The following is a 27,473-nucleotide window of genomic DNA, read 5'->3' as shown; positions in this document are numbered from 1 at the left end:
GAAAAAAGATGTGAGCGAAATACGAAACTCTATCCAAAACTGACACCGTCCCACTATTTCGGCCATATCTTTTGTAATACAGAGTATTTTAATCTGATTCTAATTGGGTTAGAAAGTAGACTTCAAGAGCTTTCTAACGATATCTTATTTATCTTATTCCAATTTCTGGATCAAAAGATATGTTAAAAACAAAAACCGCAAAAACTGTTGTCTATCGCAAGAGTTTTATTCCGATTCGAACTCGATCTTTACTTGATTCTTCGACCCTCTTTTTTCCCTATAAATAGAGGTCATATCACCCCTTTTTCAATCATCATCAATCTTGATCACCAAAAATCATTCTCTCTTCCTCTCTTCTACACCAAAAATCATTCTCTCTTCCTCTCTTCTACACCAAAAATCATTCTCTCTCCCTACACCAAAAATATTCTCTCCTCTCTCTCTTGCTCTAGCCTAAACCCTAGCCACCCTATTCTCTCATTTTATATCCCTTAAGCACTCTAAGGAGTCCATACAATACCCGAAGTTCTACTTAAACTAAGGCGCGAAAGGTAGAATTAACTGAGGGTTTGGACCAAATCAACTCTACTTTTTATTTAATTTAATTTCCATTTGATTTATATTTTTATTGAAGTTACTAACAGTTTATTCATGATGTAGCAATTCAAGGAAACGTGGAAAGTGAGTAATTAATCACTTAATTACTCTTATTTTTATTCTTGTTGCTATTATCATGATTAGGATTATTATTTGATTTGACTAACACTATTGTTGTTAAATTGCTTCCAATATTAATGTATATTATTATTATGATAACCATATTGCATGTTTAAAGAGAAAATGTAATTGAATACAACGCCTAATAAGATAATTTGGACAACCGGTTTAGGTTCCTTTAATCTTGTTATTTAATCAAGTGATCACTAATATAATTAGAATTATATGTTGCATTAATATTCAACCAATTTAGTATAATAATAGTTTGGAGCGAATTGAATATATTGTTTGTATCCCTTTAAGATCACAAGAATGCTTTTCACAATAAGAATCGAGTAGAGGCCAATACGGGCGAATGTGACTCCATGACTCACTACTTACCATCATCCCCGATCCTCCTTTTGTGGTTCCGAACCATATGGAGTTAGTAATCTCATGGATTATGAATGGGGTGTAACATTCACGGGTCAATCATTATTGCCTATCGTTGTCTCTTTTTGTGGTTGTCTTTCATGATCCGTGAACGGTTTACAAGTTCCTTAAAAACTTGTTGGCGGCTCCCTACTTTTCTTTGTCCCTAATCGTTGTCCCTAATCGTAATGTCAATTCCCACTTCCTATGAGTGCCAAGCATATTCACCACATGCTTTAACGTAGGCACACTTCAAATGACATCTACACTTACCCTTCTCAAACTTAGTCAAGGCGGGGTTAAGTAACATAAAGGCATTATCCCTCCTACCCGACTCTCGGTGAATAATCCACCACGTCTCGCCACCAATGACATTAATCCAATTAAGGCTACCTAAATATGGAAGGTCCATAAGGGTAGGGCCTGCTACTATCCTAAAGTCGGTAGGGACAAAGTTTAGGTGCTTGACTGCAATGTGGGTGACTAAACCACCAAAAATAGATAGGCGCCCTAGACCTACCACTCTCGGCCGCATTGGCCACTCGTTGGAAGTGTTGAGCTATCCTATGCGGGATGTTTAGTTTCTCACTCTTAGGGATCATATAGGAGCACAACAACTCTAGCTCATCCCTCCTCACATTCACCTATTCATGCCTCCCAAAGATGGTGAGGCCAACAAACCGTTGCCAAAATTTTGGCACAGGATGTTGAATCCAAGTTCCCTTGGCATGTTGGAGGTTAGTTAAACCCTCCCCTATGAGTTTTTGATCGACCACGGCAATATGGTCTTGGGATGGTTCGATGGGTTTATCCGATTTCAACTCAAACAATTTACCAAATTCTTTCAAAGTCATTATCACATCATTGTTAAGCAACCGGAATTGAACATGAGTAATAATTGCATTTGATTTAATCACATTAAAACTAGAAATAAATTCCACAGTTAAATAGTCATATGTATCATGATGCATTTGAAAAAAACCGCTCATGCCAATACCCTTAAATAATTTTTCAGTTTGTTTATCAATTCTTAGCCTAGATAGAGTAGGGTGATGAACAAATCGGGTAGGAATTACCTGCCTCTGTATGAGGTTGAGCATCCGTGCCTTTTGTTCCATGGAAGTGACCACCACCTCGCTCCATCCCAGAATTTAGAGCTCCTGGTCGACCATAGGTGGTTCTTGTTGCCTCGAACCCTCACCCCTTTGTGTTCTTGAACTTTTGGAGGCCATTAGATCGAGAAGATTTAACAAACTTTTGAAGCTTTCTCTCTCTTAGGGTTTTCACAAATGTTAAGAGAAAGTAGGAAAAATTGTATGGAGAATGTAGAGGAAGGTGAGAGGATGAAGATTATATGAAAATTTATGAGTTTTGATGGAAGAATTTTAGGAGATCTTTTAAAGAAAATGAGGTTGGAGGTATGAAAATGGAGTTTTTAAAGAGAGAAAGAGTGAATGAAGAAGATGAAGTAAGGAGGAAAAAGAAAAGAAAAGGGGAGAAAAGAGGTTAAAGGGGACGGCCATAAGGCGCCCGATCGGGCGAATTTCCCTTGCTTTTCCAACCTTACTTGCGAGCCCAATCGGGCAAGCATTGCCCGATCGGGTGAAATTACGCACCAAAATGTCTTCGCTTTCGTGCCCGATCGTGCAAGCCTCGCCCGATTGGGCGAAATTTGCTCGATTTGGAACATTGCATGCGCGCCCGATCGGGGCCCTGCCCAGCTCGAAGCACACAAACTTCTTCTACTTTTTCTCTTTAAATCTCCTTAGTTGTTGATTTAATACCTGTACAAAAACACTTTGGAAAGGTAAAATTGCACTCTCCTCACCTCTCTAAAAAAAGTAAAATAAAGGAAAGGAAAAACTATTCTATAAAGCAAGAAATACGGTTTGCCTCTCGCAAAGCGCTGATTTATCTAGGTCTCGCACGACCTTCTTACCACCATGTAGCTCAAGATAGAAGTGGAGTTAGGAGGGTTTCCTCCACATCTCTAACACAGTAGCGCTAGTGATACACCTTCAATCGTTGACCATTTACCTTAAACTCTTCACCTTTATTATTCACTAGCTCAACCGAACCAAACTTGTTCACCTTAGTGACAGTGAAGGGGCCTAACCACCTAGACTTTAGTTTTCCTGGAAAAATCTTCAATCTAGAGTTAAAGAGTAGAACCTTGTCGCCTGGTGCAAACTCTTTTGGTAGGATCCTCTTGTCGTGCCACTTCTTGGTCTTTTCCTTGTAGATTCGTGCACTATCATACGCCGACAATCTAAACTTATCCAACTCATTGAGTTAGAGAAGTCTTTTCTTACCCGCAACCTTATAATCCATGCTAAGCTCCTTGATCGCCCAAAAATCTTTGTATTCTAACTCCACGGGAAGATGACATGCCTTACCATATACTAGTCTATAAGGTGAATTACCAATTGGTGTCTTGTAATTAAGCAAAAAAGGGAATGCTATCAAGCCTTAGGAAAATGTAGGAGTGATGAAACCTTTGCAGCGTATAAGGAGGCTAAGAGTAAGGCAAAGGCAGCTGTTCGCCAAGCAAAAGAAAAGGCATATCAGGAGGTTTATGAAAAGCTTGATTCCAAGGAGGGAGAAAGGATCATTTATAAGATGGCAAAGAGAAGACAAGAGGCAAGGAAGGATATTGGCATGGTGAAGTGTGTCAAAGATAAGAACCAAATGGTCCTAGTGCAAGAGGAGGGCATCAAGGACAGGTGGAAGGGGTACTTCGATGAATTATTTAATGGAAGTAATGGAGTTGTGATAGGAGATACCTCTATGAGTGATGAAGAAATCAACATGGAGTATGTGCGAAGGATTAGGAGAGTAGAGGTGGAGATTGCACTGAGGATGATGAAACCTAAGAAGGCGGTTGGCCCTGATGGGGTACCGATAGAGGTGTGGAGGTGTTTGGGTAAGATTGGTATTGATTGGTTAACAAACCTTTTCAACAAGATATGGACGGCTACAAGGATCCCACAAGATTGGAGGAAGAGCACCTTGGTCCCGGTTTATAAAAACAAAGGAGACGCTCAAGATTGTTCTAACTATCGAGGAATTAAGCTTATGAGCCATACTATGAAGTTGTGGGAAAGGGTGATTGAACAAAGGTTGAGGGCATGCACAAGCATTTCAGATAACCAATTTGGTTTTATGCCTGGGAGATCTACTATGGAGGCAATCCATTTGATAAGAAGGCGGTTGGCCCTGATGGGGTACCGATAGAGGTGTGGAGGTGTTTGGGTAAGATTGGTATTGATTGGTTAACAAACCTTTTCAACAAGATATGGACGGCTACAAGGATCCCACAAGATTGGAGGAAGAGCACCTTGGTCCCGGTTTATAAAAACAAAGGAGACGCTCAAGATTGTTCTAACTATCGAGGAATTAAGCTTATGAGCCATACTATGAAGTTGTGGGAAAGGGTGATTGAACAAAGGTTGAGGGCATGCACAAGCATTTCAGATAACCAATTTGGTTTTATGCCTGGGAGATCTACTATGGAGGCAATCCATTTGATAAGACAAATGATGGAGTTTTATAGGGTAAAGAAGAAAGATCTTCATATGGTCTTTATTGATTTAGAGAAGGCATATGACAAGGTGCCAAGAGAGATACTTTGGTGGGCAATGTTGAAGAAAGGTATCCCACGAAGGTATGTAGACCTAGTTAAGGATATGTATCGGGATGTGTCAACAAATGTGAGGACATGCGGAGGGTTGACAAAAGATTTCCCTATTACAATCGGATTGCATCAAGGGTCTGCATTAAGCCCTTTTCTTTTTGCAACGGTTCTAGACGAATTAACTAGACCAATTCAAGATGAGGTTCCATGGTGTATGCTGTTCGCAGATGATATCGTTTTGGTGGATGAGACTAAGGATGGGGTTAATGTCAAGTTGGAGCAATGGAGGCAAAGGTTGGAATCTAGAGGGTTTAAGCTAAGTCGGAGTAAGACTGAATATTTGGTATGTCGTTTTGGCACTCAGAGGGGGACAAGCAATGAAGTGGTGAGTTTGGATGGAAAGGATTTGACCATGAGTGAATGTTTTAAGTACCTAGGGTCGATCATCCAGAAGAATGGTGACATTGATCAAGACGTGACCCACAGGATTAAGTCAGGGTGGCTTAAATGGAGAGCGGCCACGGGAGTGATATGCGACCGCAGCATTCCCTTAAAGTTGAAGGGAAAATTCTACAGGACTGCCATAAGACCAGTGTTGCTCTATGGTACAGAATGTTGGGCTTCTAAGAAAGAGCATATTAAAAAGATGGAGGTTACGGAAATGCGCATGTTAAGGTGGATGTGTGGAAACACTTTAAGAGATAGAATCAGAAATGAGGTTATTCGCAAGAAAGTAGGTGTGGCGGGCATTGTAGATAAATTAAGGGAAAATCGTCTGCGTTGGTTTGGACATGTAAGACGGAGACCCGAGGGTGCACCGGTGCGAAGAGTGGAAGAGTGGGACCATGGAGGGATTAAACGAGGAAGAGGGAGACCAAAGATGACTTGGTTGGAAGGAGTGAGGAAGGATATGAAGTGCATGGATTTACGTGAGGATGAAGTTTTGGATCGTAAGGGATGGAGGAGAAAGATTTATGTTGATGACTACACGGAATAATCAAATTTGGTTCATGTTAGCCGACCCCACTTTTGGGATTAAGGCTTTGATTGATTGATTGATTGATTGATTGTCTTAAATGCGGTTCGATACGCCCAAAGTGTGTCATCTAGCTTCATACTCCAGTCTTTTCTTGACTTGGCCACTACCTTCTCTAGAATCGCCTTGATTTCCCTATAAGAGACCTCAACTTGACCACTAGTTTGAGGGTGATAGCTAAGTCCGGTTCTATGATATACTCCATACTTCTTTAGGAGGTTGTTTAATTGTCTTTCATGGAAGTGAGTACCTGTTAGAGTACCCAAATACACAATGCTTTATTAATGAAGACATTACCAATATGACAAAGGATAGAAAAACTACCGGGATCCTTTAACTTAGGAGGGGATTTATTATGCGATAAAGCACCAAATTCCTCTGTAAAAGCTACAGTTTTTACCTTATTAAAAAGGCCCTTTTCCTAGTCAGAATATCTTTCATAAATTTAGCATATGCAGGAACCTGTGTAATAAGCTCTGTAAAAGGAATTGTTACTTGCAAATTTTTCACAACCTCCAAAAACTTACCAAACTGCTTATCCAATTTAGCTTTCAAATGACGATTTGGGAATGGTAGTTTGATAACTAGTTGTTGCGCTTCTCTACTCTTCTCCTGAGTAGTATCCTTCCCTGAAGTTGTACCCTGCAATGTATTATCAGAAATATTAGTTTTACCATGGAGTCCTGCAGGAACATCAGGTATAACGGAATCAGGATTATCAATATTAATTAAATCAGATTCATCCTCTTTAGGTATAGGGGGGCCATCATAGTGTGAACCGCTTCTCAAAGTAATTGCATTTGCATGTTCCGTAGGTGGTATTCCCTGCGATGGTAGAACTCCCTGCTGGCGAGTCTGTAGAGTAGAAGATAATTGGGCAATTTGGGTATCCATGACTTTATTATGGGCTATAATCGAGTCAATATGTGTATCTCTACTCTCCATATGTTTTTGCATATTAGTTAACATCGCTCTAATTTCTGACAAAGCGAGGTCAGAAGATGGAGTAGGGGTTTGTGCTGGGGCTTTTTAGTTAGAGTGAGGATGGTAATATTTCTGCTGTGGAAGGGGTGCTTGTTGTGGTTGTTGTGGAGGTGAAGGATTTTGAACATTGGTACTCCAATAGGATAGGTATGGATGGTTTCGGAGGCCAGGATTATAGGTGTTGGAGTATGGGTTTTTTTTCCTAAAGGTTTGAAAGGCATTGACCTGCTCTATAGAACTCCTGCAAGCTTGCTCCCAATGTCCTACAATACCATAATTTTCACAAAATACTTCATTAGAATTATTAGAAACAGCAGAATCATTAGCAACAGAAGTAGGAATAGCAGTACTAAGACTATCTAGTTTATGACAAATAGATGTAGCAAAAAGGATACTGAATCAACATGGTATTTGCCTTTGTTCGCAAAGCCTCTAGAATTCCCATATTGGGAATCATGTATTGCCATATCTTCAATAACTTGACCTGCATCATCAACATTAAGATTCATAAATCTACCACTAGCCGTGGAGTCTAAAATCGTCCTGGATGCATTTCCTAATCCATTGTAAAAGGCTTGAATCAACTGCCACTTTGCCAAATTATGATGGGGACACTCCCTCTGCAGATCTTTGAATCTCTCCCAAGCCTCATATAGCGCTTCATTTGGCTCTTGGGCGAAATTTTGAATTGCACTACGCAATAGAGCTGTTTTCTCTGTAGGGTAATATTTGTTATAAAAATTCAAAGCAAGAGTTTCCTAGTTAGTAATAGGTAGTGTAGTTCTATTCAAACCATTAAACCACACTTTAGCTTTTCCACATAATGAAAAGGGAAAAAGAATCTCTCTGATCTGGTCTGCGTAACCCCATTCTGCCTAATAGTATTACAGTACTGACAAAAATTTGCAATGTGAAGATTTGGGTCTTCACCCTTGGCTCCACTAAGCTGCTTCCTTTCTATCATCGTTATGAATTGGGGCTTGATCTCAAACTGGACTCCCTTGAGATCTGGAGTAGGTGAAAGGTGTGGAAAACCCGTTAGGGACGGTTGCGAGTAATCGCTGAGCTTCTTAGGTGTTGTCATCTCTGATTCTGAATCTGAAGGAACTTTTGAATCACTAGAATCAGTTGGCGGATCGTTAGGAATATTATTACTCCCAAAACCTGTCAGGATTTGTCTGTAGATATTCTTTTGTCTATGGAAAGAGCGCTCGATCTCAGGATCGAATGGAATATAACTTGATCTGGAACACCTAGGCATAAACAAAGAACTAAAAGACAAATATGAGAATTGCCTCAAAGAACTAACGTTCTCTAAGACAAGAGAAAATAATCTAGACAACAAAAACAATCAAAAATAAAAATAAAACCATTTCCCCAGCAACGACGCCATATTTTGACAGGCTAAAGTCATATCACCTAATCAAAAGTATTACCTAAGTCTTCTAACTAATGAAGATAGGGAAGTAGGGTCGAATCCACAGGGAAACAAGTCTTTCTATTCCTAATTATTTATTATAATCTAAATTATTAAGTAACCAAAATATTGTTGTACGAAGGAAAATATACTACGGAGATCAAGTTTAGGGAGAAAATCAATAATAAGAAGGCCTAGAGTCACAGGTTCACCAATAATTAATATTCTGGGATCAAGCATAACAATCAATAATTAACATTGCACAAATAACATGATTAACAGGCTCTCGTAATTTATTAATCAACATAGATCTAACAGGCTCTCGCAATTTACTAGATCTAAGTTCCTATTGAAAATAGACTTTAATATCAAATTAACATCTGCTCGATTCATCAATTCAATATTGCTATACTTTTACTATCAAATCACATCTGCTCGATTTTGCAAAGAATTAAAACAATTCAATAAGAAATTATCATGCAATATCAATAATCAACAATAACAAATTATCCCTTCATATTAAATATGGATCCCATAAACCCTAGAATTAAACTACTCAAACATAATTAAATCCTATCTAAACTAAACAAAACAATAAAAGGAGTCATGATAGAGTAAAGGAATAAAATTGCTGAAATTAATAAAGAAGAAATCGTTACCAAAATTAACGGAATTAAGGAGTTGAATCAAGAACAAGAGTAAAGTTGTAGAGACAAATCTAGAGAGAGAAAAATACTAAGTAGAGAGAGAGAGTCTAAGAGAAGAGATAAACAAAATAAAACTACTAAATCGTACTCATACAAAGCCTCAAATTACTCCTAATTAGAAACTAAGTATCGTCAAATTAAGGACTTCAGAAACACGCGCCCGATTGGGCGCGCCTTTTTCTTCGCACTTTCATCCTTGCAGCCACGCCCGATCGGGCTAATGCTCACCCGATCGGGCCCGCCTTCTCCAATGAGCTTGGAATTTCGATTGGGCCTTGCTTCTTAGCCCAATCCGGATATCCACTTAGGTTCTTGAATACTCGTTCCAACGCTCGTATTCCACAAGTCGAGCCCTTAATAACCGGCTTGATGACTCTAACAGGTTTTGGGCTTCAAAACGGTGGTGCTCCTCCAATGTCCGTAGTTGCTCCATAAAAACCCATGAAAATGCTCCAAAAGTGCAATTTCCTACAAAACTCAACCTAAACTACGAAAACACTAGAAAACACCAATTAGTAACAAAAGTGACTCTAAAGAGCCAAAAACATTACTAATTATGACCAAGGGACGGGGGTAAAATACTATATAAATTAGACACATCAATGTTGTGTCACAATCCACCCCTCGCATCATAAATGATTGGGGTATTTATAAGGGTGGGAATTGTGCCTCTCTAGGGTTAATGCCCTAGAATTCCGTGCTGTAATTGGCAGCGCAATTAGGTGTTGGCATGTGTCCTAAGAGGGGCGCCGTTTTGCGGCTTTCTCGGGATTAGGGCCTCCTAATGTAAGGAGGCCCTTTACTCTCTTTTTACAGGTGCTCTTTAGGGTTTTACACGTGTCATCTCCTATATAGACACGTGTCACCCTTTGATTGGGCCACGTGTCACTATTGGATTATCCACATGTGGGGGTAATTTTTACCCTAAATAATCCCTCAAAGGGGGTGACTCGTACCATATGAGTCGCCTTCTTGATCTTCTACTTGTCCGGATATGTCCAAATACACAGGCGTTTGAGCATTCTTTATAGTAAGCGGACGACGCCGTCCGTCCTTTGGGCTGAACGCCTTGTTTGGTCCCCCTGAATTCCCTAAGGGGACTTTTGAGTCTTGAAACCAGGCTGACTGGTCTTGCCGACTGGTATTGGATAGGACACATGTCATCCAAAATTTCGGGATGGCGGTTCGAATTCCGTTGACCTGACCATCTATTTTGACGCGCCGTTAGAGTGTCTGTATCCTTCTCCGTCTGAAATAACAAAATCGGTTTTTTAACCGTTCAACTTCCAGGTTAAACTTTTTTAAAAGTAATCGTCCTAATTCTTGGGCGGAAAAGATGATTTTACCATTTTGCCCTTTTAATTCGGGATATAAATAGAAGAGGGTTGACTTCATTTTGGCACTTTGGAACTTTGAGAATTCTAAAGATTTTACCATTTTTCCCTTATAAATTCGGGCTATGACTACAATGAAACCTTTACATTAGTCACGTTGCAAAGATCTATTATATTCTAGTGATTACTACCTTATGAGATTTGGTAAATGGATTTTAAAATGCTTTCTTGAAATGTTTCATGAAAGAAGATTTGTATGTGATACAATTGGAATGATTTTGAAAATCTAATAATCCTAGGAATGCAAAAGATCCATTAATGGATTGAAGTAAGCATCATGGAGTTAGAATCTTCAATTTCATGAGTTAATCAAATCAGTTGATATTCTCATAAATAAAGGTATTATGTGTACAAGATGTTTAGTGAGAGCTATAAACTCATCTTTGTCTAATACTAAGAGCAATAATTCATTGCTTGAAGAGTTAAGTAATGGCTAATGCACTTTATATGATAAACCTGGAAGAGGATGATGAGTACATTTGGGATTAAAGATCTATAGAGATAGGTCTCGGTGGATGTTTATGTAATCCCCCGTAATTTTAGAGTAAATTTTATATACAAGTATTTTTGTTATATATATGATTATTTTATCCCGTTTTTAAATTGGGTTTTAAATTTTTTAAACAAAGGCAAAAGGGGGAAAACGAAGTTTATCAGTTAAATATAGAGGAGAGAGAAAGAATTTTAGGAGGAAAAGTGTAATTTGTGGGGCCCACTGCCGGAGTTTCTCGCTGGAATATTGTCAAGGTGGTGCTACTCAAACTTTTTTTTTTTTGTGGTAGTTGTTTCAATTTTTTTTTTTTAAATGGTAGTTGTTTCCAAAACCCGTCATTTAATGGTAGTTATTCGCAAAAAAAACCTATTAGTAGCCCACTTTAGAACAAAAAAACCTTAAACTTGCATTCAAGCCTAACCATAAATCCTACTCTTACTTAAATTAGGAAGCTAAGCCCATATAAATATCCCTAAAAACCCTTAATTTCTCCCCTCCTCACGTAATTCCCCTCCTCACTTCTTCCTCCTCTTTCACGAAACAGAAGGAAAAAAAAAAAGATGTTGCCTTACTGTACACTACTGCTACCAGAGCCCTAGACCGTCGCCGCGCATCCACCAGACTGCCATTGCTCCACCGCATCCCACTAGTTCGCCCTTCTCCCTCTATTTTCTTTCCTTTCCTCTCTTTTGTTAATTTAATTAAGGTTTTAATCTTTATTGAAATCTTGTTCTTAAATTGTTATTACTATGATTTGATTATGCTAATAAATTGCAAAAGATTATAACTTTGTGAATTTTGCTATGTATAATTAAATGAAAAAATTTCAGATTTGTTTAATTCAAGAATTAAGGGTTTATACTTTGAATTATCATGTTTAGAGCTTAAAAACGTGTTAAACAAGTTGTTTATCTATTCTATGGTTTCATAATGACAACGCGATACCTAATACTAAGTTAGTTGATTTTATTTACACACATTAATTCACGTAGGAATTACATTGCAACGTCATTATTCTTTATTTAATCAAATTCGTGAAAAGAATAAGAAAATAAACAATATTCGCCTTGGCTTAAGTAATCAACCAACAATTAATTATCCAATTCTAATCTTATTTAACGGAAGATACTATGTGGAATTGATTAATTAATCCTTTTAAAGTGATCAAGCTACACTAATTATTTAATTAAAGTTCTTTTAAACAAGAAAATAAATATGATTTATCTAAGTGCTCGGGAATTTACCATTTCTCTTTGCTAAATCTCCGTTAGAACAATTATGGACTCCTTCTTGTTCGGGAACCTCCACCGTGGTAACAAAATATCAAAGGGGTGAGTGTTTATGACAAGAGGGTTTAGGTAGCACAAGTTTACAAGTATTCTGCCAAAATTTTAGGTTATTTTATGTGTGTTTAAGCCTCGGATTAAGCCTCTATTTATAGGGAATGGGTAGGATTAGGGTTTTGAGCATTCTGCCGCAGCAGGTATCGTGCGCAACTGAATGAGTTGCGCGTGGCATCCCAGCGCAAATGATTTGGTTGCAACTGGATGTCTTGCGCGCGACATTAAGTTAAGATTCGATTGTATATCTTCGTAAAATTCCGAATCTTCCGCGAGCGCATCTCTAGAGGTTGTGCTGAGTGCCGCGCGCAACTGAATTAATTGCGCGCGCTTGCCCAGCGCGACTGATTAATATGCGCCAACTTTTTCTGCGGCAGCATTAAAATTTAACCTAGGTGCTCCTAAATCCGACATTATTGGGTTTTAAGCACGGGCTTAAGAATAGTTATGATCGGATTTAATTAATTGGACCTTGTTTAGCTTTGTTCTTTAGTTTGGGCTAGTCTTTTGTGTTTTGTGGCCTAACTAGTTATTCATAAGCATTCTTCACTTCAATCCAACACGAAGATGGTTTTATTTATAGTCATTGCACTTCCTGTCGGGACAGGAAATTAAAGTAAATGTCTACAGAGACATTTTTAGTTGTCTACACATCATCACCCATCACAAATACTGCAATTTAAACACACAAACAACAACCAACACACAACAACATAAGTACACAGTTACCACAAACATTCATCAATTCCACAAATTCATAGCAATTATTTAAACAAAATCGCGAAATACACACACCACACAAATCATCCATCAATATCGCAAAGAACTCATCACCTGAAAAAACGAAATTCAATGGTCAATTACCCAATTACGACGAACAACTAACATAATTACCTTAAAAAGAGTCAAAATTACTTCATTATTAAGCATTTATCATACAAATTAGGGTTGGCGATGTTTGGTCAAAATTTGGTCTGCCATGGACTATCAAATTGCTTTCTTTAACTGTTGGGCATCTTCCTTTTCTGAATCAATCTTCTCACACTCGCTCCTTTTATGAGATGAGAGATAAGGAGAGTTAAACAAAGAAAGTGAATTTACATAGGGGAGGAGAGTAAGAATTGAAAGTGATGAGCATTCAAGGCGATGGTAATATAAGTGGTTGGGAGGATGAAGTTGACGAAGGTTAGAGATTTTAGGAGGGGAAACAACGTTCGAAGGGTCAAGGAAAAGGCAAACGAAAGGTCAACCGATTACCAAAACTGGCTTAAAAAAAAGGAAGGATATTTTGACTTTTACCACAAAAAAAAATCAAAAAATTGTTTTTTACCACCAAAACTTCTAAGGCCCTGTTTGATTCACCTTAATTTTGCTGAACTGAAATTATTTTTACTGAACTGAACTTATTTTTACTGAACTAAACTTAATTTTACTGAAATTAAATTATTTTTACTGAACTGAAATTATTTTAACTGATTTTCTATTATAATTCTTCTTTAAGAAAACTTAATTTTACTGAACTGAACTTATTTTTACTGAACTGAAATTAATTTTACTAAACTGAACTTATTTTTACTGAACTGAAATTATTTTTACTTAATATTATTTTTTTAAGGTGAAAAGAACATGGCCTAAAACTTTTATTTTACCATACAAAAAATTCTAAAACATATTGCTTTTTACAATCTAACGTCAAGAAAACCGTTAAATCTAACGGTTGAAACAAACTTTCTTTGAATTTCGTGCCCAAAACATGTTCTTCATAGATTTAGGGGGCATTTTAGTCCTATAGTTCCAATTTAAGGTCAAAATTGACATAAAATGATCGGAAATGCCTCGTTTTGCGTTTTCACACAAATCGAGGTATTTTTAAACACGCAAAACAAGGCATTTTCGACCATTTTTTGTCTATTTTAACCTCAAATTGGTTTTGTAGGGCCAAAATGCCCCCTAATACCTCTAAAGAATATGTGATCGACACGAAAATCGAAGAATTTTAAAAATTCGTTAGATTTTTGACGACAGGTGGTAAAAAACAATTTTAAATTTTTTATTTGGTGATAAAATAAAAATTTTAGAAGTTTTTACTGTAAAATACAATTTTTTAATTTTTTTGACAGTAAAAGTAAAAAAATTCCTTATTTATAAAAAAACAAAAAAAATTACTCGCAAAGCTTGGATTATTGAGTTATTGCGTTTAATTGACTCCCAAAACATAACCCCTATTTTTGATTGGGCTTTTTGGTTGAACATTCTCGACGAAGAGATCTCTTTTTTCAAAATCTAACCCAACCAAAATAAGCAGAGTAGCCGCAGTTCTTCCCTCTCTCTCTCTCTCTCTCCTCTCTTTGCGGCAAACCTCTGTTCATCACTCTCAGCTACTGATCTTCGCATTCTTCCTGAAAAACCCCATTTCAATCCCTACACTTTTCTCGTAAAATCCCAATCATCAACAATGCCGGCCCCTGATATATTGGGTGACCGCCAATCTGGCCAAGATGTTCGCACTCAAAACGGTTTAAATCTCATTTTTACTGTTTTTTTGCCCTAATTCTTTGCATTTCTTTCAGTTTCTGATTCTGGGTATTTCTCTTTTTTTGTGTGTTGTGTTTTTATGGTGTGCAGTGGTTGCATGTCAAGCAATCGCCAATATCGTTAAATCCTCACTTGGCCCTGTTGGTCTCGACAAGGTTTGATCTTTTTGCGCTTATTTCTCTTTTTTAGGGTTTAATTTAAGTGGGTTTCTTTTGAATTTTACTTTGATTTAAGGGTTTTACTTCATTTTTTAATTTAGGTTTTGTAACCTGATTTAATTTTGTATTGTATTTTGCTCAATTGTTCAGCTTTTTGTTATTTTCTTAGTATGTGATTCAATCTTTGTTTTGTTTTTTCTGCTACTTATGTCTCGTGTTTACCTTATTGGGTAGTGTTGGAAATTGTTTTAGGTTTAGGTTGTATAAATGGTTTGTATTAGGATGATTTGTATAATGAGCAGAGGGCGTGGTTCTATCAATTGAAGCTTTAAGGACATGGGTGATTGTGAGATGAAATGAATGGAAAATTTTTGAGGTAGGGTTGTGTTTAGGGATGAAGTAAAACAGAAAAGTGAAGTAAATGAACATATACGGTGAGCGGCAAGATTAAACATTGATCAATGTGGCATTAATACAGTTTGTTGTTTGCACTTATTTGTGACGTGTGTTTAAGGAAAGTAGTGCTAAGTTTAATTGGAAGTTTAATGAATTTATTTGATTTTAGTTTGAAGTATACATCTACTTGTTATTGAGTTATTCTTTTAGTGAGGTATTATACCAACAGCCTTTGATGGCATTTTAAGGAAAGAAGAAAGATAATGCTAGCTGTTTTTGCATTGTGGTAAATATAGGCAGACTTTGGCGCCTTATATGTTAGCACCATCCCTTTAAAAGCTGTAGATACTAAAAGTATGCAACATTTAACTTTGTCGACTTGCAGTGATTTTCATATTGTAGCCAGAAGGGTGAAAGCAATGTACCTGTAAACATTAGAATTGTAGTGGATATACTTTAACCTTTAAAAAGATGATTGCTTTACATCCGACAAGTATCTTTCATTCTTTCCTTTCATAATTGCTGTCCACCCCCCCCCCCCCCCTCCAAAAAAAATAAGTAAGCTTTAATATTACTGAAATCACTGGATCTCTAATGTTAGTAATCTTAATGTAGATGTTGGTTGATGATATTGGAGATGTTACAATTACAAATGATGGTGCTACCATCCTCAAGATGTTGGAAGTTGAGCATGCTGCTGCTAAGGTACATGAAAGCTCTTAATTCTATAGTGTTTGTTATTAGAATATTAGTCATAGCTTTCTCCATTTGCTTATAGGTACTTGTGGAGTTGGCTGAACTCCAAGACAAAGAAGTTGGAGATGGAACAACTTCCGTGGTTATTTTCGCTGCAGAGTTGCTTAAGGTGAGTTGGAGCTAGTAACTGCTTTTATACTATCTGTTGCAATGCCTTACTTCAATATATTTTATTTTTATTTTTATTATTTTATTTTTATACATAAGTGTGATACACTCTTGATTTTTCCATGATGAAAGATTCATCGAGTTTTGATATGCTTGTTTATTACTGCAGAGGGCGAACGATTTGGTGAGGAATAAGATTCATCCAACATCAATAATAAGTGGATTTAGGGTCAGTATCTTATCAATCTCCTGTTGTTTGATGTTCAGATTGCAATTTTTCTGGTCATAAATGCTCTGTCCATAAAGTATGAATTTTTAATGTGTCCCTTATTGTCTCATTCTTTCTCAGCTTGCAATGAGGGAAGCATGCAAATATGTTGATGAGAAACTTGCAGTGAAGGTATTTGCCTCCTGATAACTATTCAGCTGATATGAATTGTACATGCCTTGCAATAAATTGCCTTTTTCATTTATTCTGTATATCTGGCCAGAATGCCATCTTCTTCTGCTGTAAATTTGAATGATCAGTATTTTGGTGAAAGTGCAAGTCATTATTGATCACTAACTGTGGTCTATTTATTGTAATTTTTTTTTTTCTGTGTGGTGACCGGAGGACCTGAAAATTTTAAGATGTTTATATATTCTATTAGTTCACTAAATTTAAGATGATGTGGCTTTCTTACATTGCCATTTAGAGATTGAAATCACCTTATTAAATTTCTTTGTTTTTGGAGGTCTCTAGCTCTCTTTCTCTGTAATAACTCATTTTTTGTATTGTTAAAATTATATGGTTAGTTGTGTGTACATTTAGGGTGTGGTTTAGTAAAATTGAACATCTCATCTTTAAACCTTGCCTCAGTGCAATTTTTGTTGTTGTTGTTGTTGTTGTTGTTGTGATGTGTGGATCCTGTTACTACTTGTTTAATATTGTTCATGATTATTCTAATTTAATTTATGTTTTATGAAGGTTGAAAAGCTCGGCAAAGATTCACTGGTAAATTGTGCAAAGACAAGCATGTCATCAAAGCTAATAGCAGCAGATAGTGACTTCTTTGCAGGCCTGGTATGCTACCTGTTATTTCTATGGATTATTGATCCGTCATGGGATTGGTTTTATATTTATAAAAGAGTTAACATGCCAAACTTACATGTCCTTGATGTTGTTGGACTCAAACAGTCAAACCCTCGAACTTCACCTAGCCATTTGTCTAATAAGAAGTTTGATATGAGCTTTACAGATGTGCTGTCTGCTCGTCTTGTTTATGTCATCTTATGCAGCCGTTATATTATAAGATGAAGTTATATTTTGGCTGAATGATCTGTTAGGCTATGGAAATCTTGAAGTACTTTGATGTTTCAAATGCATTTGGCGATATTTTGATAATAGCTCTAAATTGTATAATGACCTTGATAATAGCTCTAAAATGTAAAGTGCTTTGGGTGCTTGTCCATCTTTATTCCCCTTTGTGTGACATCTTCAGTTTCTATGATTATACCCCTGGATCTTTCATTGTATGACCTCAGCTTTGCTGATGGCTATGTATAGATTTACCGTAGGCATCTCTACTCTGTAGACAGTTTCTTGGCTAAGCTCATGGCCATCTGCATGCATTTAGTATGAAAACCAATTTACTCATCTTTTGATTGGGAAAAAAGGTTATCAATTTATCATCAACTAAATACCAAAACAGCACCCAAAATATAATATCAATACAGATTTTAACATCAAATTAACTACTGCTACTAGTTCTGCTTTTTTCCTATTTCTATGCCATGCTTTGTATTTAATGGCAAAGTATCTTTTCCTGCAGATATTATCAACCAGTATAGATTTTCAAACCTGCAATGAAAAAAAAAATCTCCCTCATAGTCAGTGAGACAATATGGCACAATTTTGAAACTAAACAACATTAAGAAAAAACAATGCAGTGTTAGTATTATTTATTTTATGGGAGGCTGTTTGTCCCCGTCCTAGTATAAATGGTTTTATTATCTTGAGAGGGAGAGGAGAGGATGAAATGTCACCTGATGAGTCGCTATATGTTTTTCCTTAATGGTTGACAGCTTTTCACTAGCAACGATTGATTTCTTTATATAAGTAATTTAGTTGCAGGGTATTGTTTTTTGAAGTCTCTGGCATGATGTATATATTGATTTTTGATAATGCATGGAGTAGGTAGTAGAGGCAGTACTGTCAGTGAAAATGACAAATGCACGTGGTGAAGTAAAGTATCCTATCAAGGTTTGTTTTATCTATTGCTAACTCAACGTCTTTCTTGTTCTAAAAGCCTTTTTTTTTTCTACTGCATATAGCTGTGTCAATATTCTTCAGTTCTGATATGCTACTTGCTTCTCGTGTTCTAGAGCATCAACCTTTTGAAAGCTCATGGAAAAAGTGCAAAGGAAAGTTATTTGTTGAGAGGATATGCTCTTAACACAGGTCGTGCTGCTCAAGGAATGCCCACCCGTGTCTCTCCAGCAAAAATTGCTTGTCTTGATTTTAATCTCCAGAAAACAAAAATGCAATTAGGTGTTCAGGTTTTAGTCAATGACCCAAGAGAACTTGAGAAAATCCGACAAAGGTATTTTGTTAATATAGGTGCTTGACGTACTTTAGCGGCCAACACAGTGATTATTTAATTAATCTGTATAATACTTGCATTATTGGATATTGTAGTCATCAGTTTTCTTTTGATCAAGTGTTATGAAGTTTCAAAAGTTATGAACTAAAAAAGGCCTTTGTGAACATCACCATTTGTTTGCTAAATAGGAAAATGAAACAAGCAACCAAGTTAAAGTATAGGTCTTTCTTGTTATTGCCTAAAGTACTTAATAATAGAATTTAACAAACACATTTTTTAAAATTGAATCTGAAATCAATGTATCTAATTATTTTTCCAGGAATGTTTTTATTGCAAATTTTATTTGTATTAATAAGTATAAGGAGTAAGAACTGAATGTTTAAGCTAAAATACATAAATCTTGAGGATTTATAGCTAGACTTGTAGAAGACCACGGCATAAACTGAGGAGCTCTTATTTAGGCTTGTCTTAACAGACTTGTTTAAATTGGTCACCGAGAAAAATAAATTTAGAATTGACAAACCTTTTCAGTTCACTTGGAAAAATTGTTAATGTATTTTTTTCCAAACTATTATGATGACCCAGCAGATTCTTTTTACCATTCTGAAGCTCCTTAATACTCTCGCACAAAAAAAAATCTTTTTTCTTTATAAGTGAATTCTTTTTGCTTGTCACCTTCCTACACATATACATAATTTGTTCCACAATCCAGTAATGCAGCAATTTTCTATGGAAGAACCAAACCAATGGCCTCATTTAGCTATTTAGTGTCATCAATTACATCCTTTGCTGCCAGGACTTCTGGAATGTCAATGTTTGATATTGCTACTGTGCTATTATCCAAAAATTTGCATGATCTAAGTATGCCTCTTGAAAAAAATTAACCTTTTGTGGAGACAAAACATTAAAGGCATTTATACTGACATCATTTACAATTCTGAAATTGACTTCATTTTTGTTGTTGAATATTCTACTCTTTATATTTTTTTTCGTCATTACACAGTTGATTGTTACATGATGTGATTAATGATGGTCTTCAAGCTTGATTGTGTTATGACCTTTTTTTTTTTCTCTACAGGGAAGCAGATGTGACCAAAGAGCGAATTGAAAAACTATTAAAAGCTGGTGCTAATGTTATTCTAACCACCAAAGGCATTGATGATATGGCACTTAAGGTATTATTATTTTCCTCAATTACTGAAGTTCTTCTGTTGTCGCTTCTCTCTACCCTGACTATCATTGTCACTGGTTTGTACTCTACTTGTCCTGCATTGATAAATGTGTGTTGATATCTTGAATGGGGTGGGTTGTTACTATGGGATTTTTTTGAAACTCATGATACTTTAAGCCATATGTTTTTTAATGTAATCTGTGAAGTTAAACTATTATTATAAACATTTGCTTATTTTAATGGCTGTCAATTATTGATTTTTTTATCTTTTTTTTTTCCCAGTATTTTGTAGAGGCTGGTGCAATTGCTGTTAGACGTGTACGGAAGGATGATATGCGCCATGTAGCCAAGGCCACCGGTGCAACACTGGTACGTCACTGTATAGAATGACCATACTCTTAGCTCTCTTCATTGGTTTCTGTTACAAGGCAAGCCATCTAGGCGTCAACATAGCTTTCCTTGTTATATTTTGAGGCTTTTTCTTACTCTTTCTCTTTGTTCCTGTTATTGCTTCTATAATATCGTCATTCTGTTTGTAAAAGTATTGATTAAATAAACTTATTTATGGACTGGTTTATTAAATGAATGAAATATGATTAGTTGTCAGCTGATATTGAATGTGGCATAAAACATGCATTTTAAGTGAAATGGGTTCCATGACCTTGGGATTGCTTCTCTTTTGGGGTTTGTTGTATTCTTGTGTTCGTATGATGCACTTATGCACTATAATTTTGCATTTTTGGGATTTGGTTTGTCATTAGGAATATTCATCTTATCAATTTTCTGCCTATGGCTTCAGGTTTCCACTTTTGCTGATATGGAAGGTGAGGAAACTTTTGAACCATCATTTCTTGGACAAGCAGAAGAAGTAGTGGAGGAACGTGTTGCAGATGATGATGTCATCATGATTAAGGGACCCAAAACAACTAGTGCGGTGAGTAAACTGAATAACATTTATTTTCATGTGTTCTTATAATTTGACTTCTAATTAAGAGAAATTGCAGCATATGATACCTGTCATTTTAGATAAGTTTATTCCTTTTCTGTATCAGGTTTCTTTGGTTCTCAGGGGCGCAAATGATTATATGCTTGATGAGATGGAAAGAGCCTTGCATGACGCTTTATGCATTGTTAAGAGAACCCTTGAGTCAAATGCGGTAAGTCTTCAGTAGAGATCTGCCACTTCTGACTTCGGAACCCAGATTTAATGGCTATAAGAGTCCATAGTTTAATGAACTTTTTTGGTGACCATATCTCTGGAGTAGATTTGATCATTACGGGTTTTGTCTCTTAGTATGCTGTCTGTTTTGTAATATGGAGTTCTTGCAATTCTAGCATAAAATTTTTTGGTTAAGGATGGAACATATATGACTTCACTTAGAACACAATTAGTTCATTATTTTGGACCTGCTCTTTTCCTGCTGCATCTTGTTATTCTAATGTTTTTTTTTTTTTTTTTTTTTTCGTTGTCGGAAGAATTCATGTCATCTTTGATATTTATTTCAGCCTATGCGTCAAATGTGTGTTGCTGTAAGTATAGCAGATGAATATTAACCTCTTGGATCTGGATATTTTTCCATATGAGTCATTAGTGTCCTGCCTCTTTGCTGATATCTAGAATAGTATCATTGGCAGGTAGCTGCTGTTTTCTGGACTCGCTATCATCCTAATTTTGAATACTCAGTTCCATTAAAACAGATAAAAGAGGACTAGAAAAGACAACCCATTTATGATTCCAGCCTAGAAGACTAGTTAAGGGAAGGATCAAGAATGTCATATTTCAGGAGCGAAATTAATTTATATAAAATTGCCTCAACATAAAAGGAGGGGATATCTAGAATAATAGTATCATTGGCAGGTAGCTGTTGTTTTCTGGACACGCTATCATCCTAATTTTGAATACTCAGTTCCATTAAAACAGATAAAAGAGGACTAGAAAAGACAACCCATTTATAATTCCAGCCTAGAAGACTAGTTAAGGGATCAAGAATGTCATATTTCAGGAGCGAAATTAATTTATAAAAATTGCCTCAACATAGAAGGAGGGGGGGGGGGGTGCGTTAACTCTTTGAGAGTTCTTAATAATTGAAGTTAAAAACTCAAATACGAAGATCCTAGCTGACCTTGAGGCTCAGATTTCTACAAAAGTTCGTATGTAGATTTATTTTTCTCACAAAGTCCTCTGATTTCGGCGGCTACAGCTAGTACATTTACTTTTACGGAAGTTTCACAAATTTGCTATGAAAGTTCAATGTTTTCACGCTGCAGTAGTTGAAGTAATTACTTCAAAATAGTTGTTAGCAGGTTAATTGTATCCTATTTTTTTTTGAGTTAGTAGTTATTGAGGCATGGTCGTTTTTAAACATGATTTACCATGTGTTTATTTTATTGTCAACGAGTTGTGGGTTTTAGATGGAATTTTGCTCAAGTGTTGAATGTAGACGAACTGTACATTAAATATCTCATTTCTCTTCCCTAAGGGAAAAGACCAAATATTGATACTCCTTTCGTATTCTATGATTCAGGTAGTAGCTGGTGGAGGGGCAGTTGAGGCTGCGTTATCTGTGTACTTGGAGTACCTAGCTACCACATTAGGATCAAGGGAGCAGTTGGCAATTGCTGAATTTGCTGAAGCCTTGCTAATTATTCCTAAGGTGTTGTATTATTTTCTGTAATTTTGAAAACCTTGAGCCTTTTATGATCTGTAAGCTTCAATTGCATGGTTTGATCTTGGCAGGTTCTTGCTGTGAACGCTGCTAAGGATTCAACTGAGCTGGTTGCTAAGCTGCGGGCTTACCATCATGCTGCACAGACCAAAGCTGACAAACAACATTTGTCCAGGTAATGATTACTTGTCGCTGATGGTGTTTCTTTACTTTTGTACTTCTCCATTTTTTAACCGAAGGTAGTTGAGTATTTTCACTATTTTGGCTAAGATTCTGTGGTGCTCATAACTTTTATGTTGACCTGCTTGGTTGCTATCTATGCACTTTACTGTAAATCAATTCAGTTTCCTTTTAGTAGGGTCGTAGGGGCATCAACTGAATCCTTTATTTTTATTTATTATTTTTAATATTTTGTTAATAAATATTCCTGTAGGTTTGTTGTGCGGGTCTTGGTTTAGAAAGTTGCAATCCTTAGTTTGATCATTTGCAATGATTGGCTGAAGGCGGTGCATTCTAGTGGCATTTCGTTTATTACCTAACTAGAATCTTAGCAATGTGGTTTGACTGTCCGATGGTCAAAGTTAGCCAATATTTTAGTGAAAGCTAACATGATTTTTTGGCTGTAATTTTTAATGAAGATATCATAACTATGAATCAGAAGTCAGTAGTATGATGAAATTTCTTCAGTTTTCATTTATGACTTTAGAAGATGCTAAGTTTTTTTTTTTTTTTTTTTTTTTTTTTTTTTTTTTTTTTTTAAAAAAAAAACTTTATTTATTTATTTTAATCATCCATGGGTTTGTTCTTTGTTGTATTTGGTGGTGTTGCTTTAGGATTGATGCCTGTTGTATTTAAACTATATTTTATCATGCAATATTGCAATATGTTGACTAATAAATTCTAATTTACTGTCCATAATTCTGTTGTCTCACTCCACTTAATCTGTTGTTTGCAGCATGGGATTGGACCTATACCAGGGCACCGTACGTAACAACCTTGAAGCTGGAGTCATTGAGCCAGCAATGAGCAAAGTCAAGATTATCCAGGTAAGAATTATAACCTAACATTTATTTGTGTATCCTAATTCTATTAAATGTAATTGTTTAGGATTATTGTAAAATCATACTCCCCTCTGTTTCTCAATATCTGTCATTTCCAGCATTTGTACATGATCTTAGGATGTGCTAAATATCAAATACCCTGTTTCTCTCTTCTGAGAAAACTTCCAAAAAAAAAAAAAACTATGGACATTTTTGGTGTGATAATGGGAGAGAAATAATTTACGGACATGTTTAAAAGCACCAATCAAAAACTAAGTACAAGCTTTTTCTGTGGCCGTAAGAGTATTGACAATTCACAGTTTCACACTGATCTGTTATTTTATATGATAGTTTAAAGTACCAAATTATTGTTAGTAATATGCTTTGATATTAGTACAAGGGAAGGATAGTATGGAACATGTATAAAGGGAGTAGTTAAAACTACAAAATTGAATTAATACTTCATATCAAATTATCAATATCCAGCTATTATAGTTAATTTTTTTTTATTTATATATTTAAGGTCCATAATATTTGTGTGTTTGCGAGTCACTGTCTGATGGCACATTGAATTTGATTGGGGTATGTTTTGTTTTCCCAGTTTGCAACGGAGGCAGCTATTACTATTCTTAGAATAGATGACATGATCAGGCTTGCCAAGGATGAGAACCAGAACGATGAATAAGTAGGAAATGTTAGATGGGAAGAGTGGAATCAACACCATGGGCGACTACAGTTTTGGGCGTTACTTGTATTGAATATCTAGATTTGGCATCATTGACTGTGATAATGATGGTTGGCAGGCGGGTTTATGTTTACCTGCCTCGAATTTTGTGCCTGCTGAGATAGAAAGTTGATCTTCTATTTGTGTTGCTTTGTTGGCTCTATGAAAAGTTAGTTCATGATTTGGCAGAATGTAGCTGTGATAATGCCTGGATCTAAATTATTAGAAGTCCGAACCTATTGTATCTTATATCAGAAAGATGCAAAGGCTTATAACAGTAATATTTTTGCATTAATTTCTTGTTTGATGTTTTTTCAAATCACTAATTGATGTCAAATTTGTTATCTTCAACTCAACCTGTGTTATTGTTGCGCAAGGTACATTACCACTATTGAGTTCGTCAACACTTAACTTGCTAATTGAGCTTAACTCTTGGGCTGTACTGTTATGATGTATTCCAAAGGCATAATTGTCATGCAAAATCTGATGCATCATTCATCATTATTTTTATTGAAAAGAATTAAAATTATATTTTATAGAACATGATTCATGATTTTATTCTCACCTACTTATTATTGAAGTTGAATCAAGAAAGTTAGTTTATTTATTTACTCACCCACATAAGTTGAGTTCGAGACAAGAAGTTATTTTATTACTCACTCACATAGTTGAGATTGAGTCAAGGAAGTTATTAGTGCATTTTATGTAGCAAGGTAGTAATCGTGCGATTTTGTGCACAAAACTAGGTAAGGAACTTTAATTAAAATAAATAGTATGTGCTCGCTAATTAATTCAGGAATGAATTGGAAGTATGTGTTGATTGTTATTATGTTTATTCTTGATTGATTGGTTTGAGTCATCACAAGTTGAATTGGTAAATCATGTAAAGTGTAAGAGGATACGCACCAAAACTCTTGGAACGTATATGCCTTGAGTATGAACATATGGGGGAGTTGTGGGGTTTTATATTTACAGGGCGCTATACTTTCACCCTTAACCCCGACGACGCCCCACCGGCACACCTGAACCCCTTTACGTGGCACCGCCCCTCTCCCCTAGCCCCTAAACCACGATTCCCACCCCTGAAACCCCTTTCCCTCCCACAAATTTAAACCCTAGAAAACCCCTCCCCTACCCTTGAAACCTCCTAATCGCTCCTCACTCAGCCCCGATACCCTAGCGATCAGGGTTTTCGAGGGTGGAGGCAAAATGATTTGGGGGTTTTAAGGGTAGGCCAAGGGACGAGTTTTTCTAGGGTTTCGTGGGAAGGAAAGGCGCTTCGGGTAGGGGAAAGGAGGAGTCGTCGCCGGTGTGGGGAATGGGCTGGCCGGCGAGGGGAGAGGGTGGTAGTGACTTTTTGGCCTTCAGGGTAGCGTTGATGGGGCGGGGAAAGGGAGATGGCTGGGGATGTGGCTGGACGGTGGTTGGGCCCCACTAACGGAAACAGTTTCGGCATAAGGCATCACTTAGTTAAATTTAACAATGTGGGATTTGGGTGGTAGTAAAGTAAAAAAAATTAAATTTAAACAGGTAGCAAATGTCAGGTTGTTCGTGAACGGCTCGTTTATTAAACAAGTTGATAAACAAACTTATTAAATTAGTAATAATGAGCTTCTCTAATAAACGAGCTTTGTACATTTGTCATTAGAAATTCTCAACAATAGCATAATAAATATCTAATTATAAACCTAAAAATTAAATCTTAATTATTAAAAAGCCTTAAGAATCAAATTAACAATTGTAAATAAATCAATAATTTATGAATATAAATAAACGAATAGTTCACAAACGTAAATAAACAAGTTGTTCATGAACTTATCTGAAAAAGCATATCTATGTCCGTGTCGAGTAAATCTAAGTTGATATCCTATATCAACCAAACTCGTTGATATAAGGGCGCCGCTGTCATTTCACATATTAAATGAAGGGCAAATGTGGAATACAACGCTTATACAACAGAATCCCATTTGATGGATTCCAATCTGGGAAAATCTACCGTTAACAACAATTTCTAACAACGTTAATGCCTTCTCTCTCTTCCAAACCTTAGAATGCGACCATTAATGGTATATCAATGGTTCTTCTGCAGTTTGGTCATTATTAATTGTTGGTCGACTTGAAGCTTCTTTATCGAATGGTTCTTTTGCACTCTCATTAGATTTAATTGTTTGATAAGTTGGTCTAGTAACTCATTTTCCGATGAAGATTGGAGAATTCGAGGACAGCAAGAGTCAAAATGTGGTGGCTGTGGACCGTGGTTGAGGAAAGAACCGCCATGAAGGTACTTTGCTTAAATAACCTTGTTAATTATTGCGTTGTTGTGACCAAATTCAAGACAATTACAACCAAAAAACGAGCAGCATACCTAATATTCGGGCCGGAACTAAACATAAATTGAGCTGGGAATACAAGATTACAAGAATTAAACCACGGAATGAAGGAAGCCACCTGGCCTACAAACTACTGAAGGAATTTCGCCATTAATCTACAGCAATCTACAGCTAAACTACCTATAATTATGCACAAGATAAATACATAACAAATATAGGATATACAATAAAATCAGAATATAATTATCATATATTCTAACATTCGGTCTATCCTTTGGTTTCTCAACTGTGCTCTCTCTCAATTGGCTTACACTATACAAATTAACTTACGAAATACTAGGAATAATCCAATTTTTAACCAGATCTAATTGGTGCTTCCGCCATTACCTCGGTTCTTCACTGACTTCTCTCTCTACAATTTGGTTTCTCTGTCTTCAGGTTTCTTTTGGGAAGTAAGCTATACACTAACGTCGTTACATCAGCCGTTTATTTTGTCCTTTTGGTGAACGAGTTACAAATAGAAATAGAACGGTTTCCTAGTCAGCCAACAAACAATATTTTAATAAAAAAAAGGCTTATAATTTTAGAAATGCCATTATATCAACCAATTTCGTTGATATAAGATATCAATGGGGTCTTGCTCAACTCATTTATTAAACGAGCTTCGAAATTTATTCAACCTCGGCTCATTTATCAAATAAACGAACATGAACGAGCTTTAATAGAGTTTAAATTGTATATCACATGACTTACTAAATTTGGAAATAGATTAGGCGTAAAAAAAACAACTCATTTCGTATTTTAATACTCAAAGTTGAATTTCACCTTTGGAGCCGATCTTAATATACGGTATTTTCTTTAACAGAGACAGCAG

At 36.3% G+C, this 27,473-nt stretch overlaps 1 protein-coding gene across 1 annotated transcript; it reads left to right on the top strand.

Annotated features, from left to right (window-relative positions):
• Positions 1-14,432: 14,432 nt before the first annotated feature.
• On the top strand, positions 14,433-24,564 carry LOC145600179 (T-complex protein 1 subunit alpha). The gene is made up of 17 exons (XM_081656077.1): positions 14,433-14,649; positions 14,759-14,823; positions 15,838-15,927; positions 16,001-16,087; positions 16,256-16,315; positions 16,436-16,486; positions 17,054-17,149; positions 18,263-18,328; positions 18,451-18,668; positions 19,747-19,843; positions 20,122-20,208; positions 20,639-20,773; positions 20,892-20,996; positions 22,365-22,493; positions 22,577-22,680; positions 23,461-23,551; positions 24,147-24,564. The coding sequence occupies exons 1-17, from the start codon at positions 14,589-14,591 to the stop codon at positions 24,228-24,230; spliced, it is 1,626 nt and encodes a 541-aa protein (XP_081512203.1). The 5' UTR covers positions 14,433-14,588; the 3' UTR covers positions 24,231-24,564.
• Positions 24,565-27,473: the final 2,909 nt, after the last annotated feature.

Source organism: Chenopodium album, chromosome 21 (genome assembly GCF_948465745.1).
Source record: "Chenopodium album chromosome 21, dcCheAlbu1.1, whole genome shotgun sequence".
In the NCBI taxonomy this organism is placed as follows: domain Eukaryota; kingdom Viridiplantae; phylum Streptophyta; class Magnoliopsida; order Caryophyllales; family Amaranthaceae; genus Chenopodium; species Chenopodium album.
This window is presented reverse-complemented; position numbering and strand designations above follow the sequence as displayed.

What these genes read in the sequence shown, in the direction of transcription:
- LOC145600179 (XM_081656077.1), top strand. Translation starts at nt 14,589, where the DNA reads ATGCCGGCCCCTGATATATTGGGTGACCGCCAATCTGGCCAAGATGTT. An exon ending in TCGCTGCAGAGTTGCTTAAG is followed by an intron (nt 16,088 to 16,255) that starts GTGAGTTGGAGC and finishes TTATTACTGCAG; the next exon opens with AGGGCGAACGATTTGGTGAG. An exon ending in CCTTGCTAATTATTCCTAAG is followed by an intron (nt 22,494 to 22,576) that starts GTGTTGTATTAT and finishes TGATCTTGGCAG; the next exon opens with GTTCTTGCTGTGAACGCTGC.